General features: G+C 51.6%; 3 protein-coding genes across 3 annotated transcripts; 2 read left to right on the forward strand and 1 right to left on the reverse strand.

The window, feature by feature from the left end:
• Positions 1 to 141: 141 nt before the first annotated feature.
• CGGC5_v011649 (uncharacterized protein) lies at positions 142 to 1,379 on the forward strand (the record flags this gene model as incomplete). Its single annotated transcript, XM_032023744.2, has 2 exons — positions 142 to 1,216; positions 1,267 to 1,379. 2 exons carry the CDS (start codon positions 142 to 144, stop codon positions 1,377 to 1,379), a joined length of 1,188 nt encoding a protein of 395 aa, XP_031879567.2.
• A 10,098-nt stretch (positions 1,380 to 11,477) lies between these two features.
• On the reverse strand, positions 11,478 to 11,828 carry CGGC5_v011650 (uncharacterized protein; the record flags this gene model as incomplete). Its single annotated transcript, XM_032023741.1, has 1 exon — positions 11,478 to 11,828. One exon carries the CDS (start codon positions 11,826 to 11,828, stop codon positions 11,478 to 11,480), a length of 351 nt encoding a protein of 116 aa, XP_031879565.1.
• A 1,858-nt stretch (positions 11,829 to 13,686) lies between these two features.
• On the forward strand, positions 13,687 to 14,058 carry CGGC5_v011651 (uncharacterized protein; the record flags this gene model as incomplete). Its single annotated transcript, XM_032023738.1, has 1 exon — positions 13,687 to 14,058. One exon carries the CDS (start codon positions 13,687 to 13,689, stop codon positions 14,056 to 14,058), a length of 372 nt encoding a protein of 123 aa, XP_031879638.1.
• Between the last annotated feature and the right edge of the window lie 382 nt (positions 14,059 to 14,440).

Below are 14,440 nucleotides of genomic sequence, written 5' to 3' on the forward strand. Positions count from 1 at the left end.
CGGCTTTTACCGGGGGATCGGCGTCATCCGGAGCCCAACCCCTCACCCCACTAGACCTCAGCCAGATCACGAAAACAGAGAAACTTCACCATTCATCTCGTGCAACATTCAAACACAGTTCACCACGCTGCACCAACAATCATGGCAGAGTTTCACCCGCCCTCTCGTCGTGCCGACTTCAAGATTGCAATCATATGCGCTCTGCCGCGAGAATTCGATGCCGTCGCCCTGCTCTTTGATCGATTTTGGGATGAAGACGGCGATAAGCTCGGTCGGGCTGCCGGAGACACGAACCATTACACGACCGGCCGCATCGGGGCTCATGACGTTGTTCTCGTGGTTCTTCCCAACATGGGCAAAGCGGGTGCGGCAGCGGCAGCGGCTAGCTTCCGGCTGAGCTATAATAAGCTCAAGCTTGCGTTGCTTGTAGGCATCTGCGGCGGGGTGCCCAAAATCGCGGGGAACGAGGCCCTTTTGGGAGATGTAGTGATCAGCGAGACGGTGGTTCAATACGACTTTGGCAGGCAGTACGCGGAGAAATTCGTCCGCAAAGACACAGTTGAGGACAACCTCGGCAGGGCCAACAAGGATATCCGCGGTCTCATCAAAGCGCTTGAGACGGCGAGAGGGAGACGAAGGCTCGAAGACAAGGCTGCCGAGCACCTCAAGGCCCTCCAGCGCGTCGCCAAGGGCGAGAGAGGGAGTGCAAATTACCAGTATCCCGGCGTCTCCGAAGACAAACTTTTCGCGTCTGACTACGATCACAAGCATCAAGGTTTGTGCGACTTGTGTACTAGTGAATCAGCAACCTATTGCGACAAGGCGGCGAAGGCCTCTTGTGCCGAGCTGGGATGCGACGAGAGGAAGTTGGTCGTCAGGAAGCGCCTGCAAGCCAGACAAGACATGACTGAGCATGACGCACAGCGTCCTGGGGTTTTCATCGGGCGCATCGCTTCGGGGGATGGTGTAGAGAAATCAGGGAAACACCGCGATGAGATTGCACAAGCGGAGGAGGTCATCGCGTTTGAGATGGAAGGCGCCGGAGTATGGGACGAAATCCCAAGCATCATCGTCAAGGGAATCTGCGATTACGCGGACAGTCATAAGAACAAGAAGTGGCAGGATTTCGCAGCGGCCACAGCGGCATCTGTGGCAAAGGCGCTGCTAGAACGATACACCCTCAACGATATCGACGCTCGTCCCGGACCTGACCCCAGTAGGTCTCCATTTATCTCACACAGCCGCTGACTGCTCACATGGGAATAGATCAGACCCGGACGGCCTCTGGGAACCGTAGTATTTCGCACAATTCGTTCGGTAACAATTCCCTTGTAAACCAAGGCGATGTGCAGGGGAATGTCAGCTTCGGAGTGAAATAATACTGCTCTTTCGTCCGCCGCAACAAACCATACAGTTGACGATGTCGTGTCGCGCTGTTCAAATTTCCACAGCTCAAATACGGTCGTCAATACAGAGTCCATTTTAGTTAACCTAACACTCCCTGAAAGCTACGGCCCGTCCCTAGCGCGACAGCTACTATTGCATAAACTTAATGCGACAAACTTCTAGCATACCTATGCCTTTACCGTATGCATCAGATGAACCATGATCTGCAATTGAATTGATTCCAGGCAGGCCCTACACTCCTCACGTTATTCTGTGTCATCCGGTGTTACGACCGCTATAGTTGGGCCCTGTAGGCTTGTAACTATATAGTGCAGAACAGGGGACAATGACAACGGATTTGTCATTACCAAAGCTTTTGCTTTGTGCCACAGTTGGTTGCCCTGACCCGCTCGTAACACTTACCGGTCGACCATGGTGTGTCTGGGCATAAGCGAGATGCAAATAAGATAGAGGTCCCCAGCATATTAGGCGCAGCGCTCCCTGCAAGGCAAGTAAACTTGTCAAGTTCAATCAATCAATCAATCAATTTTGAGGCCATCGCCAGTCAATCAGTTCAATTATGACCCTCTGCGAGACGGGACTATGCATCCTAGCGCTGCGCCCCGCCTTACGTAAGTCGGCCGGCTCGTTTTCTAGCCGATAGAGATAGTTCGTAGCCTGTTACCAATACAAGCCACTTCACGCACCACCCAAGTGGAATGCTCTGGAGCGCACGGGCCAATTATCTATGGGGGAATCAGCGGTGCGGTCCAATAGCATCAATGCGGGGGGGGGGGGGGGGGTGGAGCAGCGAACACCACATCAAAACTGCAGCTTCAGCAATAAATTCACTTATAAATCAATCTATTCTTATTCTGCCTCTGAACTAAGCATACTTCATGTCCTCCATTGTGTTACGACCCGACAGGCATGACACGTTGGAACAGCCCCGCCTGGCATCTCGGCGGCTAACGCAGAACATATGTAAGCAGTAACACAGGTGTAACCAGGAACCATCGGGAAAGGAAGAACTATGGTACAGGTCACGTGACTTCGGGAACAGCACGGATACAGGGCAAAGATGGATATGTTGGATATGTCCGCTATCCCAGCTATCCATGGATATGTTGGATAGCACGGATATCCTACATAGCCACCACAAGAGATACTGTGCAGAACTTGTATATAGTATGACCTGAGCCTGGCTCATGGTCAGACTTCCATAGCTCTTCAGCAATCAACTTAGTATTCATCCTCACGGATACTCCCAGCTTACCTTCACTGCGAATTACTTGTTGAGCCTAAGACTGATCACCTTAGCCTCTGACGACCGATCTACTATCAGCCTACGACCTACGACTCAGACCACGACCTCAGTGAACTGTTATAACGTGTCAATCCCCAGCTTCTGTTAGCAGACCCTACTGTCGGATAGCTGACCGTAACAATTAGCCAGAAAAATATTTGATCATCTGTACACCGCATACCTATGTACTGGCGTCATGGAGTCGTCGATGAGGTAGCAACCGACAGAGGGCGACAGCAGCCAATCTTCGGTCTCTGGTGAAAAACAGCTGTAGCTATGCCACAGGACCGGGTAAACCACAGATATATCGCACTCCGAAAGCCACAAAGACTACATGGATCTAATCCTGACGATAGTTAAGGATGTCTCACTCGAATTCCAATAGTCCATCGAGAGACCGCGACATCTGGTACCGTCGACTTCGCTGATGGTGACGGCAAGGATAACAGGCCTCACAGTTTCGTCCTAGTATACGTGGTCGCCAATAAATAACGCTCGACTTAATATACCATTGCAGCGCTACTAACCGACCAAGTCGAATCAAACAAATCAATCAATCAGCTAATCAAACCGAGGCTATTTAGCGAAGCAAATAATCAAGTTATCATCGCCCTAGATTTGGACGACTTGATTAAATCGGCGCTAGCCCGGATTATATATAATCCGGTCTCCGAAACAATCGGAGGCCACGGATTAAATGAGAGGCCCCGCCCTAGCCTGGGTCATCCGGTCCCACCTAGCCCCGAACGCGGCCCTACTAGCCGGGCTAAAAAGCCCGGCCCCCGCCGTTCTCGAATCCTGTCAAATTGGCCATGATAACCTTGAGAGGTGTCAGTCACTATGAAAGGTGTCCGCCACTATGCGACCTTGAGAGGAGCTGAGAAGAGTTTTCTATGGTTATGCCAAACTCTATGGATAAGGGTAAAAGCCCTCACTCTGGACATAAATAGTAGAAGATCTTTTACTATTGAACACATAGAAGAACAAGACAATACCTCACTATTCGATTTACTACCTCTAATCTGACAAATCCACGGCCTAGAAAAGTGGGTGGACGAAAAAAAAAGGCGCGCCTGCGGCGTACTTTTACTACTACGCTACGAAGCTCCTTTATCGATATTATTAAATCAAGTTCAAATAAACTGTTACGACCCGTTATGCATGGATAACAGTTAACCGACCCACTCGGGCGTCGGGCGGCTAGGACAGGACATTTGTACTATGCAGGATCATGGGAACAACAGGGACTCACTCAGGAACGGAAGAACTATGGTACAGGTCACGTGATGATAAGGAATGAGCATAGATAAGGGACCCACAATGAGCGCTCAGTGGAGACTAGAATGAGCGCTCATAGTGACAAGGGGCACAGCGCTCATGAACAAGCAGAACTGTTCATATAAGACTTATATATATAGTATGACCCTGAGCCTGGCTCATGGTCAGACTTCCATAGCTCTTCAGCAATCAACTTAGTATTCATCCTCAGGATACTCTCAGCTTACCTTCACTGCGAATTACTTGTTGAGTCTAAGACTGATCACCTTAGCCTCTGAAGATCTGATCTACTGTTAGCCTACGACCTACGACCCAGACCACGACCAAGTGTACTGTTATTACGTCTCAATCCCCAGCTTCTGTTAGCAGACTCTACTGTCGGATAGCTGACCGTAACATAAACCAAACAGCCAAATCGATCGTGATTTTTAGACTAAACAGTCAAATCAGACCCCTCGATTTGACTTGATTGATCGGTTAGTAGCGCTGTACCATTGTACTATTTCTTCCTGTTAAGCCTAGCAACGAGCCGCAAACGTACTTTTAGGTGTCAATCTCAGCTTTTAAACATCTCCAACCACTGAATCATAGCTTTGAACCTAAACTATTCGTCGATATTTCTCTCGGTATGTTTGCCCACAGGGGAGTCGGTGCAGGGAAGTCGGCATTAAGAGAGCCCAGCTCGAAGACAGAGTCGGCAAATTCAAAAACCAACTGTAGCAATGAAGGGCGGCAATTTGCCCGCGCGCGGCGCGCCGTCCATCGAGCGTGCCACCACCGATCTAGTGGGGTTGCTGATCTACTCGTTCTTCATCCTTCGCTATAATGATGAGCCGGTGGGGCTAGTGCGACATGGTTTCTAAACCTGGACCTCCGGTAAGGGATCGTACCCTTTCATCGAGGCCACGTTGCATCTGACTTGGTTTATGCTGGGCATAATGTACGGTACGGACACGAGGCAGTGGGCTTTCGCAACATGTCCCAAACGTGGCAATCAAGAGACGGAGCTGGGTGACGTGGTATATTCTGTCTGCAGCGTTACAATGTTGCGGAATATTCGTTGGACTGCATTTACACGATTGATCTAAAGCCGTCGGGAAGAAAGCAGACTTGAGGCAACCTCTGACCAGCGGCGACTCCGTAGGCTCAGCGTTGTAAAGTTTATGAGGCCTTCATCAACTAACATTCGCTCTCGCATCCACTCGGTTTCGTTTTGTGAACAAGGACGAGTCAGGGTCGTTAATAAGTGTGAAACTCAAAACCTTAATAGAATGTAAGAGACTGCCTGATTCGCTCCACAGTGTCGTCTAAGTCGGTCACTTTTGCTACGAGTCCGTGGCATCTGCATGTGCACCTTCCTAGGGTTTGAACATGAGTAGAAAAAGTGTATATATGTCTACGTATATTCTCGTAGTTATTGAGTTTAGAAAGTAACCCTTAGTATCGCTTGGCTTTATCATCTAACTCGTTCATATCTCCCCTGAAGGTATGTATCCATTTAGTTGGCTCAGAATTCTTTTCGGCTAACAGCAATCTTGATCGCCGCATTCCGACATTCAAGCATGAAGGTCCTCACCTACGTCGGCTTGTTGCTCCTGTATGGAACCTGCACTGTCGCTGGTGCATGCGCTTGCATCGTCGGTTCAATACAAGGCAAGTCGCCTGATTACGCGGCTATTCAAAAATGCTGCAAAGGGTCAGGCGACAAGCTGGCGGGAAGCTTTTGCGAGACGGCAAACCAGGCGACTTTCCAGACCTGCTGTGATAGCGCAATCGCCGCAACACACTCTCCGCCCACGGGGTCCAGCGTTATTCAATGTGGGCTGTGAGTGCTTACCCACTGCTTGAAGCACGACAGATAGCAATTTGGTTCGGTTGGATTTAGTGCGGTATTTTTGGCTTGAGTATTCGGTGTTCTGTAAAGGAATATTGAGTCCAAGTTGAGGAATGAATAGAATCGATGAGCATGCAGCACGAAATCGACTTGAGTACCAACAAATGACACGCTTTCGTTTCATCATCAAACATATATATCACCATGTCACAGCTCATAAGAAGCAGGTGAATCAAGCCTCAGACCATCCAAGAAAGCTTTTGTTTCCGACTTCTTCTTCGTCAGTCTTCTTCTCGCGAAGTAGCATATGCACGCCGTGAAGTTCTTCCGCTTTAGCTTTGAGAACCGGCACAGCACACCACCAAGGTAGCTGAAGCAGGCTCAGTCCACCTCATCATACCCTGTCCAGGATGTTCATCTTGTACTAGGGCCAATGGGTCTCAGTCGACCAGCGTCCGAGACACTCGAAAGCCGCGGCAAAGACGTAGATGCCCTGAAGTTGTTAGACCATAAAATCTGCACAGCGCAAGTCTGATCAGTGACAGCTCTCGTTCGGGACCATCCGGAGCATCGGGACTTACCATCTTCCTCCCCTCTATTGTTGTTGCATCAAAGGTCCTGTAGTGACCATGCACAAAGATAGCGGGCAGAAATGGAAGTTCCCGCAGGGCGATTTGCGCACAGGACGCAGCCCCCAAACATTGCGATCCCTATGGCGCAGCTGGCCATGGAGTCGGACCACGCACAACCACCAGTAGCTGTTGAAGAGCAACAGGGCGCGACCAAGTTCATGTGCAGTAGGTGATGCGGTCGACGATTGATCTGTATGTAACCTTGCTTGATATGAGAGATATTCGAGCTGACCGTTGAGGCTTTTGCTTTTGCTGTGGCTGTGGCTGTTGATACATTGTGGATAAACGGGGGCTAGAAAGTAATCAACCAGGAAGGTTCAATCAACATCATAACTCTGGCGTCTTAAAACATCCAAGAATGAGCGCGAACACAAAGAACAGTTCGGCATTCAGTCGAGGCTCACTCGAATTCGGCACTGGCGTCATGCATCTCGCGCCCTTAAGGGAAAGCGGTAGCTGGGGAAGTGGGAGCTTTCGCCGTGGGGGATTTCTGAGGGGCAGTTCTCGAGACTGAGCCAACCCACGTGAACAGTGTCTGTGCTGGCTTCAGCGGGCAAGTCAAGTCTTGCCTGATTCGGTATTCACATGACGTTATTTGTTGCGGAGCCCATGCATCAGCACTTGCACTTCACCTTGCCAACGGTACGCCACCAAAGTTCAGGCAGATCGCTTCTTCTGATTATTCGCAATCGTGAAGATCGAGGATGACTAACACGACGCCAGCCAATTGATTGACCATCCTGCTTCCATGACGCCAGCAGGCAACCTCCCCGGTCGTCTGATCTCATGGCATTTACATTTGCTCAAAGGTCCCTAAAGGTCGCTCGTCTTCGACGCCACCTGTTCACCGTGACCCCTAGTTTGAGTCGCGCCCCCATGTACTGACCTGGGAAAGAGGCCGGAGCTTTCTCGCAGGTTTCACGATGACGAACAATCTCTTGTGACGTTGTCAACCTCACACCGTGCTGTAGGGGGGTAAACTTGTCCGGAGGGTGCAATTGCCAGGGCACCGCTGAGCAGAAGGACGCGGACCGGTCATGACCTGTCACAGAGTTGCCCGAGCTAAGATGCCCTTCAATCAAAACTACGGTGAAGAGGTACCGACGGGGGCGCCGGAAGAGCATTCAGCGTGCGTGTCTTCAAGCCTGTTGAAGTAACTAACAAATCACCGAGGAGCGAGCTCACGATTCATTGACTGTATGTATGAATGTCATTCGCGAAAAGCATTCGATGGTTTTATCTTAGCGGACTTTGATTCTCCCGACTAACGATTTGGAGTAGAGAGCCCCTTCCACCAAAACGAGGTTTGAGATTGATTTCCTATTTCGTGTTCCAGCGTCGCCTAATTTCCCCTTCGAGCGTGGTGGCATGAGAACAGAAAATCTTGGAAGAAAACTGCAAAGAAGTAGGAAAGCTGGGGTTGGTGTGGCATCGCAAGTTGCAAGCTCTACGGTTTTTCTTCACGCATGGCTGGGCATTCAGACCATCTAAAAGGCTTGCAGGTTTGTGCTCTGAACCTTGAGCTGTTTATAAACTACGTGAATGTGATTAATCGTACTTGCTGTCAGCTAGATTTCGATTCGCTGTTGAAGGATTATTGGAGTTAGACGGAGGGTTGATATCGGCGGCCAGGCTTTGGCGGGGACTCGTCTTGTAGGCGCGTCACGTCACCGCCGAAAAGTCGTCCTGGCCAGGAGCAAAACCGGAATTACGGTTGCATTGCGGGTTCCATCGTCATCCTCGGCACTGTGACGGGGGTGCTGCCCGCTCCTATTCCCACAGGAGCTGCGAAGCAATCAACTTATGAAATCGGCCGACTGGCGCAATGGTAGCGCGTCAGACTTCTACTGATATACAGTGATCTGAAGGCTGCGGGTTCGAGACCCGCGTTGGTCAATCAGGAAGCTGAGTTATAGGATTCGAAGCATTCTCTTCTTGTTTTTATTTTGTTGTTTTTAGTTCTTTGTGTGAATTCCAGTATGAAGTGATGAGATGGCCGAAAGAAAGATAAGGGCCCCCTTTGCTCTATCTACACCCTCTAAATATGGCTGCGCAGCAGTATGCGTTGTTAGACAGTATAGCCTCTGCGTTCCACAAAGGACAAGCTAAAGCCGTGGTGTTCTTAATGCCGCCGTCAGATCTGGATTCCAACAGTAGGTCGGGGATGCCGAGGGCGAGGCTGAAGCTGCAAGGGCCGGTGCACCCTTCCTCCGGGTCTTGTTTGCATTCCCCACGCTTTTTGAGATCACATCGAAATATCTTCAAACTGCCCAATACTTAAGCAACGTGGAGCAACTGCGCGGGAATTCCCTACGGATCGCCTGCACGGTCAACCATCATGCTCGATGGAGCTTATCTCATTTTAGGATGAAATCAGTGTCTTTTGTCTTCCTGTTGGCCAGTTGATAGACCAATGGCCGTTTGAATGGCAGGTTGAGGTTGGTCGTCTCGGCGTTACGGTGTCGGTTGTTCGTGAGAAACAAACAGTCGCGCAGCGATTGTGGCGCGACGGGCGACGCACGATGCAGTGCCGTGCGTTTAGGGTTGGTAATTGATGAGAAAGACATCCGTCAATGTTAGAGACGAGGTGGTGACAGGTTTGGACACAATGCAACCTCTGAGAGATATTTGGTCGAACAGATGTCAAGCGTTGTGCCTCCCAATTCCTCTCTGGGTGCCTCGGAGACGCAGATCCCTCACGAGATAAAGATTTTTGAACGTTTCCTATCAACCTAGCTCGTGGAGGGAAGCATTCATGGCTTTGCAGTTTGCAAGCTCGTATTTTTCGTGGCCTGCATCTCCTTGCTACGCATTCCGAGACCCACCATCCGGCCCCGCTCGGCGCTCAAGACCGAAGAGCGCCGAAGGCAACGCGCCGAACATTGAACGAATGTGTGCATTTAACTGTGTAGCAACCAGGTTCTTCCCAGTCAGCAGTAGTCTCAACACCAAACAATTCTCTTTAGATAGCTCAGGGAATTAGTTCGTGTATCGTGAACACCCCCTTGAACACGATTGCCAGATCTCACTTCACCAGGTCCCATCCCGAATGCAGCTTTGTCAAATCATGGTCTACCTACATCCAGAGATTATCGCCTTCTGTTGGCTGATCGCGTTGTCTTGTCCAACCTTCAAGATGCTGCAGCCTTAAAGGCCCACCTGGCACGACAGGCCTTTTGGAAAGTGACTCTCCATCCAGAAACCAAAGTCCAGGTGATGAAAGTGAAAGTAAATATCCAGCATGCGAATGGCCAAATAATTAGCTGCATTAACGATCACATGAAATTCAATCTGCTGGGATTTTGGGAGGTCGGCCTCCCAAGTCGCTGAGATTCGAAGACCCGGACGATAATACACTAGCCATCCACCAGCGTACAAGTGCGCCTCTGTTCAAGAGATCGGCCCGGGAAAAGAAGGGCAAAATTTGTTTAAAGCTGTTTAGATTTTCAAACACCAAGTATTAATGTACGAGTTCCACTTTCGAACTCCAGTTATGGGATCAGGAGGGCAAGGCCACAAGTTGTCTCCACGATCTTCTGAAGCCATCAAAAACAGAGGTTAGGACTACTTCCGGGACATTGTGAAGTCATTAAATACCGTCACTGCCATCAGGGAACGATCTCCCGCGTCTTACTGTTCGGCCCGGTGTTTGATGGCCATCATGATATTTCTCTGGCAAACAAATGATCGTCGCCAACAGTCGGAGTCTAGAGTTCAGCATTCTGTTCGGGTTTTCCTGGAGTGGCCAAACCTCACAGGCCAGGGCCTTTCTCCTCATAATGCCCGTCAAATCCGTGAAAGTACCTCGGGCTTTCGCGACGTCATCCCTTTGAAGCAAGAAAAGGGATAACCAAAAAAGCCGCCAAGCTGTTCCGGGCGACTTCAGTTCGAGTTGGCCGATGCCACATGTCTACAATCTCCCTTTTTAAAGGCCTCCATTCCGAAAATAAAAAGCACGGCTGACCACAGCATCAGCTGTGGTGGATCTTGTGATTGATATCGCAGCATCAGTGGGGACGAGTCTTGGAGAGCCCAACGGCAGTGATTAAATGATTGCCCGCGAGCGAATTGGGATGTTACGGAACATTGCTCATTTGCTCCGGTGATGGAATGGAAAGAAACACTCAAGAAGGTGGCTGATGATGTAGAGTAGATAACGGGGTGAAGACTTCGAATGACAACACGAGAGTACATGAAGGGGGCCGTTCCGGAGAGGCGTCTTCTGCAACTCGAAGGTAAGTTCCAGCGCATTTCAACCGTTCATTACAAGGTGATGCTTTTCACCGCTGCTGGAGGGAGCATCTCTGAGGTGAGGTCAATCATGCGCGACAGCATGAGAAGTCTCCTTCCAGAAGCACTGGTTCGGGAGAAGCTTGATACTTCCCAAGCCCTGGTATGAACGAAAAGTAAAACTTCAATAGGATTCTGCACTAGTGTGAAGTGAATGTCCAAGAGTACATCAAGTACCTGTTCTGGTGCTCGCCCAGCCTCTCCATCGCATGCGTTGTACTTCTTGTGGTGAAGAGAAAAGGCCTGTGGCTAAAATAATACGTTTCTTTTGAATGCAACCCGCTATGTCATTCATAAAATGAATCCATTGGCCGCTACCCATGTCATGGTGGTTCTCTCGCCACAGAACCTGACCGCCTCTGCCTGATGTACTTCCATCGTCCAAAGTTTGTCATGAAACGTACCGGTCGGTGGCATCTCAGTTCAACACTTCTGTAGTCCTCAACTCGATTTTGCTTTTGAAAAGCAGCGACACAGCCTGTGTGAGTCTAAATAGTAGGTAGTCCCCGATAGTAACGTCGTCGGTATAGTACTTGAGATCACGGCGATTGGGGCCCCACGCCTTGTTCCACCAGATGTCGATCGAGGTCATTTCTTTCAAGTAGGCTAGACCCCAATCTGCTTGGTCTGAACTTGCTCCAATATCTCTGACGATGATATTCACGAGGAGATAACGACTTCTTCGGGCGTGCATCAGGTGATCCGGCATCGGTGGGAGGTGGAGAGGCTCGAGCCCATTTGGGTGGACCACCTAGGTGCCCACGCGGTTGAATGGATAGGGCGAGGGAACCGATTGTGTGTTGTTCAGGATCTGGCTGGGCGTAGCGCTATTGTTAGCTTGGTGATCCACCTCCAGCTGGTGGCGGTTTTCTTCGTTATCCACCTTCATCCGCTTATGCCCGCCTTCCGTCGTTTGGATACCATCATCGTTTGATCCGGCGACGTCCTGAGAACTCTGACTGCGTTTCTTCCAGTCGCTGCTTTGATTATTCGCCTCGGTCTTCGGTTCATCGCCTTCCGTCGTCTGGGCATGGTCAGCGTTCGATCCGGTGACGTTCGAAAGACTCTGGCCATGGGAGGCGTGGTTGTTGCTTTGGCTCATGTTGATGTAGTGGGAATTCAATGATTGGTCTTATGGACTGTAGTAGACGAAGGATGTGGGAATGCGAGTGATTCTGCTGTTTTGGGTCGTTGGAATGTCGTTATTGTTGTTGTTGGAGATGAAGTGACGTTGGTGGGGGACGGGGCATCCGAAAGGCACATGGGAACCACCAGACCTGCCCTGGGACTTTCCCAAATCCCTTGCCTGCCCAATGCAAGACTGGCAGGAGGATACATGCCGGGCAGGTTCGTTCCATCGGCAAGGATGCTCAGTTGCAACACCATTCTTCAGGCACGCATGCTGTCTCATCACTGGTTGGGCAGGCATGGAGGAGGTCCCTTCGTTGTGCATTGTCGCACTGGACCGTTTAACCCACGACAGGAGGTCGCACCTGGAGCCGTCCGTGGTGCGTAGACTGCCGGCCTTGAGCGGGTTCAAGGAGATCCCATGAGGTTGCTGGATGGGATGCAGGGAAGGGACTGCCCCGGGAACACCATTGATGGTGGGGTATTACCTTATTGACGGGGGCGATGCTCGGTGTAGCGGTGTGTTCGGTGTGTTCGGTGTAGTCACGGTGTGTCGAGTGTGCTCTATGCGCGGGTCCCGTCGGCAGCAGCACGCCCTGATCATGGAAACAGTTCCGCCCTCCATCCCCCAACTAAACTCAATTTCCCCCCGCACCCACCATGACGCGCCCTCCCCAACCACGCGACTGGTACGCACCTCAGCTAACGACGCGCGAGAACAGAGCTCCCGCATCCCGCCGACGAGTTTTCGACCTCGGTCCTCAACTTTTTACCTCCGCTCCATTTCTGCCTCCATGCCGTGCAGCTGACTGATGCCGTCAATCCGCATGTCCTCGGCGACATCGACAGCGTTGACGACTATCTGCCCCCAGGCCGTTTCGTCTTCCCCGCATCGCGATACCCTCTACCTTGACGAGGATGACGGCGGCGATGTTGACCTCACGCTCTCTCCCTGCAGATGCCCCGCGTTGCCTCCGCACCTCCCAGCCAAACTCGGCCGGCCATGGCTTCGCTACATTGCCTCGCTCGTCCTCCTGGTTGCCCTTGTCTGGCTCTCCGTTTGGGTCTTGCTGCCCGTCTTCCAGCGCCCGCTCGGTTTCGCCATCCCCGTCACCGCCCCTTCAACAACAACAATCTCCTCGAGGCCTACAATTCACTCGACCTGATGCTCTTTTCTGAGATCAAACGAGACTTGCAACCCGAAAGAGAGCACCATTCCCTCGCGCCAACACCAAACCCACTAGTCGATGACCGCTCCGAGCTCCTCCGTTACTTTTCTCAGCTGCCACTCCTCTTGGCCAAAGTCGAACCTTTTCGTCCATTTCGAAACGCACATCTTGCCTTCCCTCCCCGAACCCGAGCCGACGCGTGCCGACTTGATCGCAATGGGCGAGATGACAATGGGTTGGCAAGTTCTGTCCCTGCGCATGACTTCAGCACCGCAGCGAGATGAGGGTCTTCATATGGGGTTACGCGCCGTGAATGCATTCTCCCCCAAGTCGCCAGAGCTCGCGCATGGCGGAGGCGAAAAACAAACGATCCCGTCATGGCACTCATCGACCTTGGTCGGCTGGACGGGCTCTCACGAAGAGCTAGCAGTCCGCTTGTAGGGCATTACCTCGGCATGCATCTCCACTACCTACCAATTTGAGGATGAAAACGACGGCAAGGCTCCTACGTCAGCTCCATTGCTACCGCCGCCTACCGAACACCATGGCCGCCCCCGCACGCCCGCCACGCTGGTCACCTCTCATTGGCATAAATGGCTACCCTCGTCGGCCATCACCACGCTTGAACCTGACGTCGTCGCGATACACCAAGCTGTGAACCGCATGGGCTCGCAAGTCAAACTCTACAGCTACCTTCAGGCGGAAGAGGTTCGGAGGTGGGACCTAGCAGAGGAACAGAAGAATCAAACACGGCAGCAGGACCAGCCTGAACCCGTCGGCGTCAGGTTTCCAGCCTACCTGGAGATGGCCCGCGAGGCCAGCAGCAACGAGTTTGTGGCTTGGTATGGCCCCGTGTGGCTGTCGTTATCGACTCACAATCGGCATTTGATTCGCGAGCGCGACGTCAACATTGACATACTCGAGTATTTGCTTCACGAGCGCGAGTGGCAGTTCTACAGGAACAAGACCAGAGGGAACTGGAAGAAAACGAGGTGGTTCTCGACACCGCCACCTGGAGAGGAGGGCGCCTCATGAATGACGGTAAGTTACATTGGGTTCCCTGGTTTGTCTTCTTCATCTTCTTGTCCCTGTCTACTGCTCCCAACAGAGTCCCCCATCCGCCCTGCCATCTCGTAGACCTCGTAGAAGCTGGCCGGCCAGACAAACCCCTACGCGATCAAACGGTGTACTGCCAAGATACAAGGTACCCGTCACGTTTCTATTCTCACTCTAGTGACGACCCTCATCCTCTTATGTATTCCCTCCCAGGGTTCGCCCTGCCTGCGCTTTTGTTCCCACGCCCACGCCCCGCATCCCTATCCCTCTTGCCCCCTCCGCCATGCCATTTTCGCTTCGCTGCCAGGGTTGCACAATGACCTGCGTCTAGAAACCGGAGCTTGGACGGGGCACACAGCGA

Source organism: Colletotrichum fructicola (genome assembly GCF_000319635.2).
Source record: "Colletotrichum fructicola Nara gc5 chromosome Unknown KSG_Nara_v1_contig07, whole genome shotgun sequence".
NCBI lineage: Eukaryota > Fungi > Ascomycota > Sordariomycetes > Glomerellales > Glomerellaceae > Colletotrichum > Colletotrichum fructicola.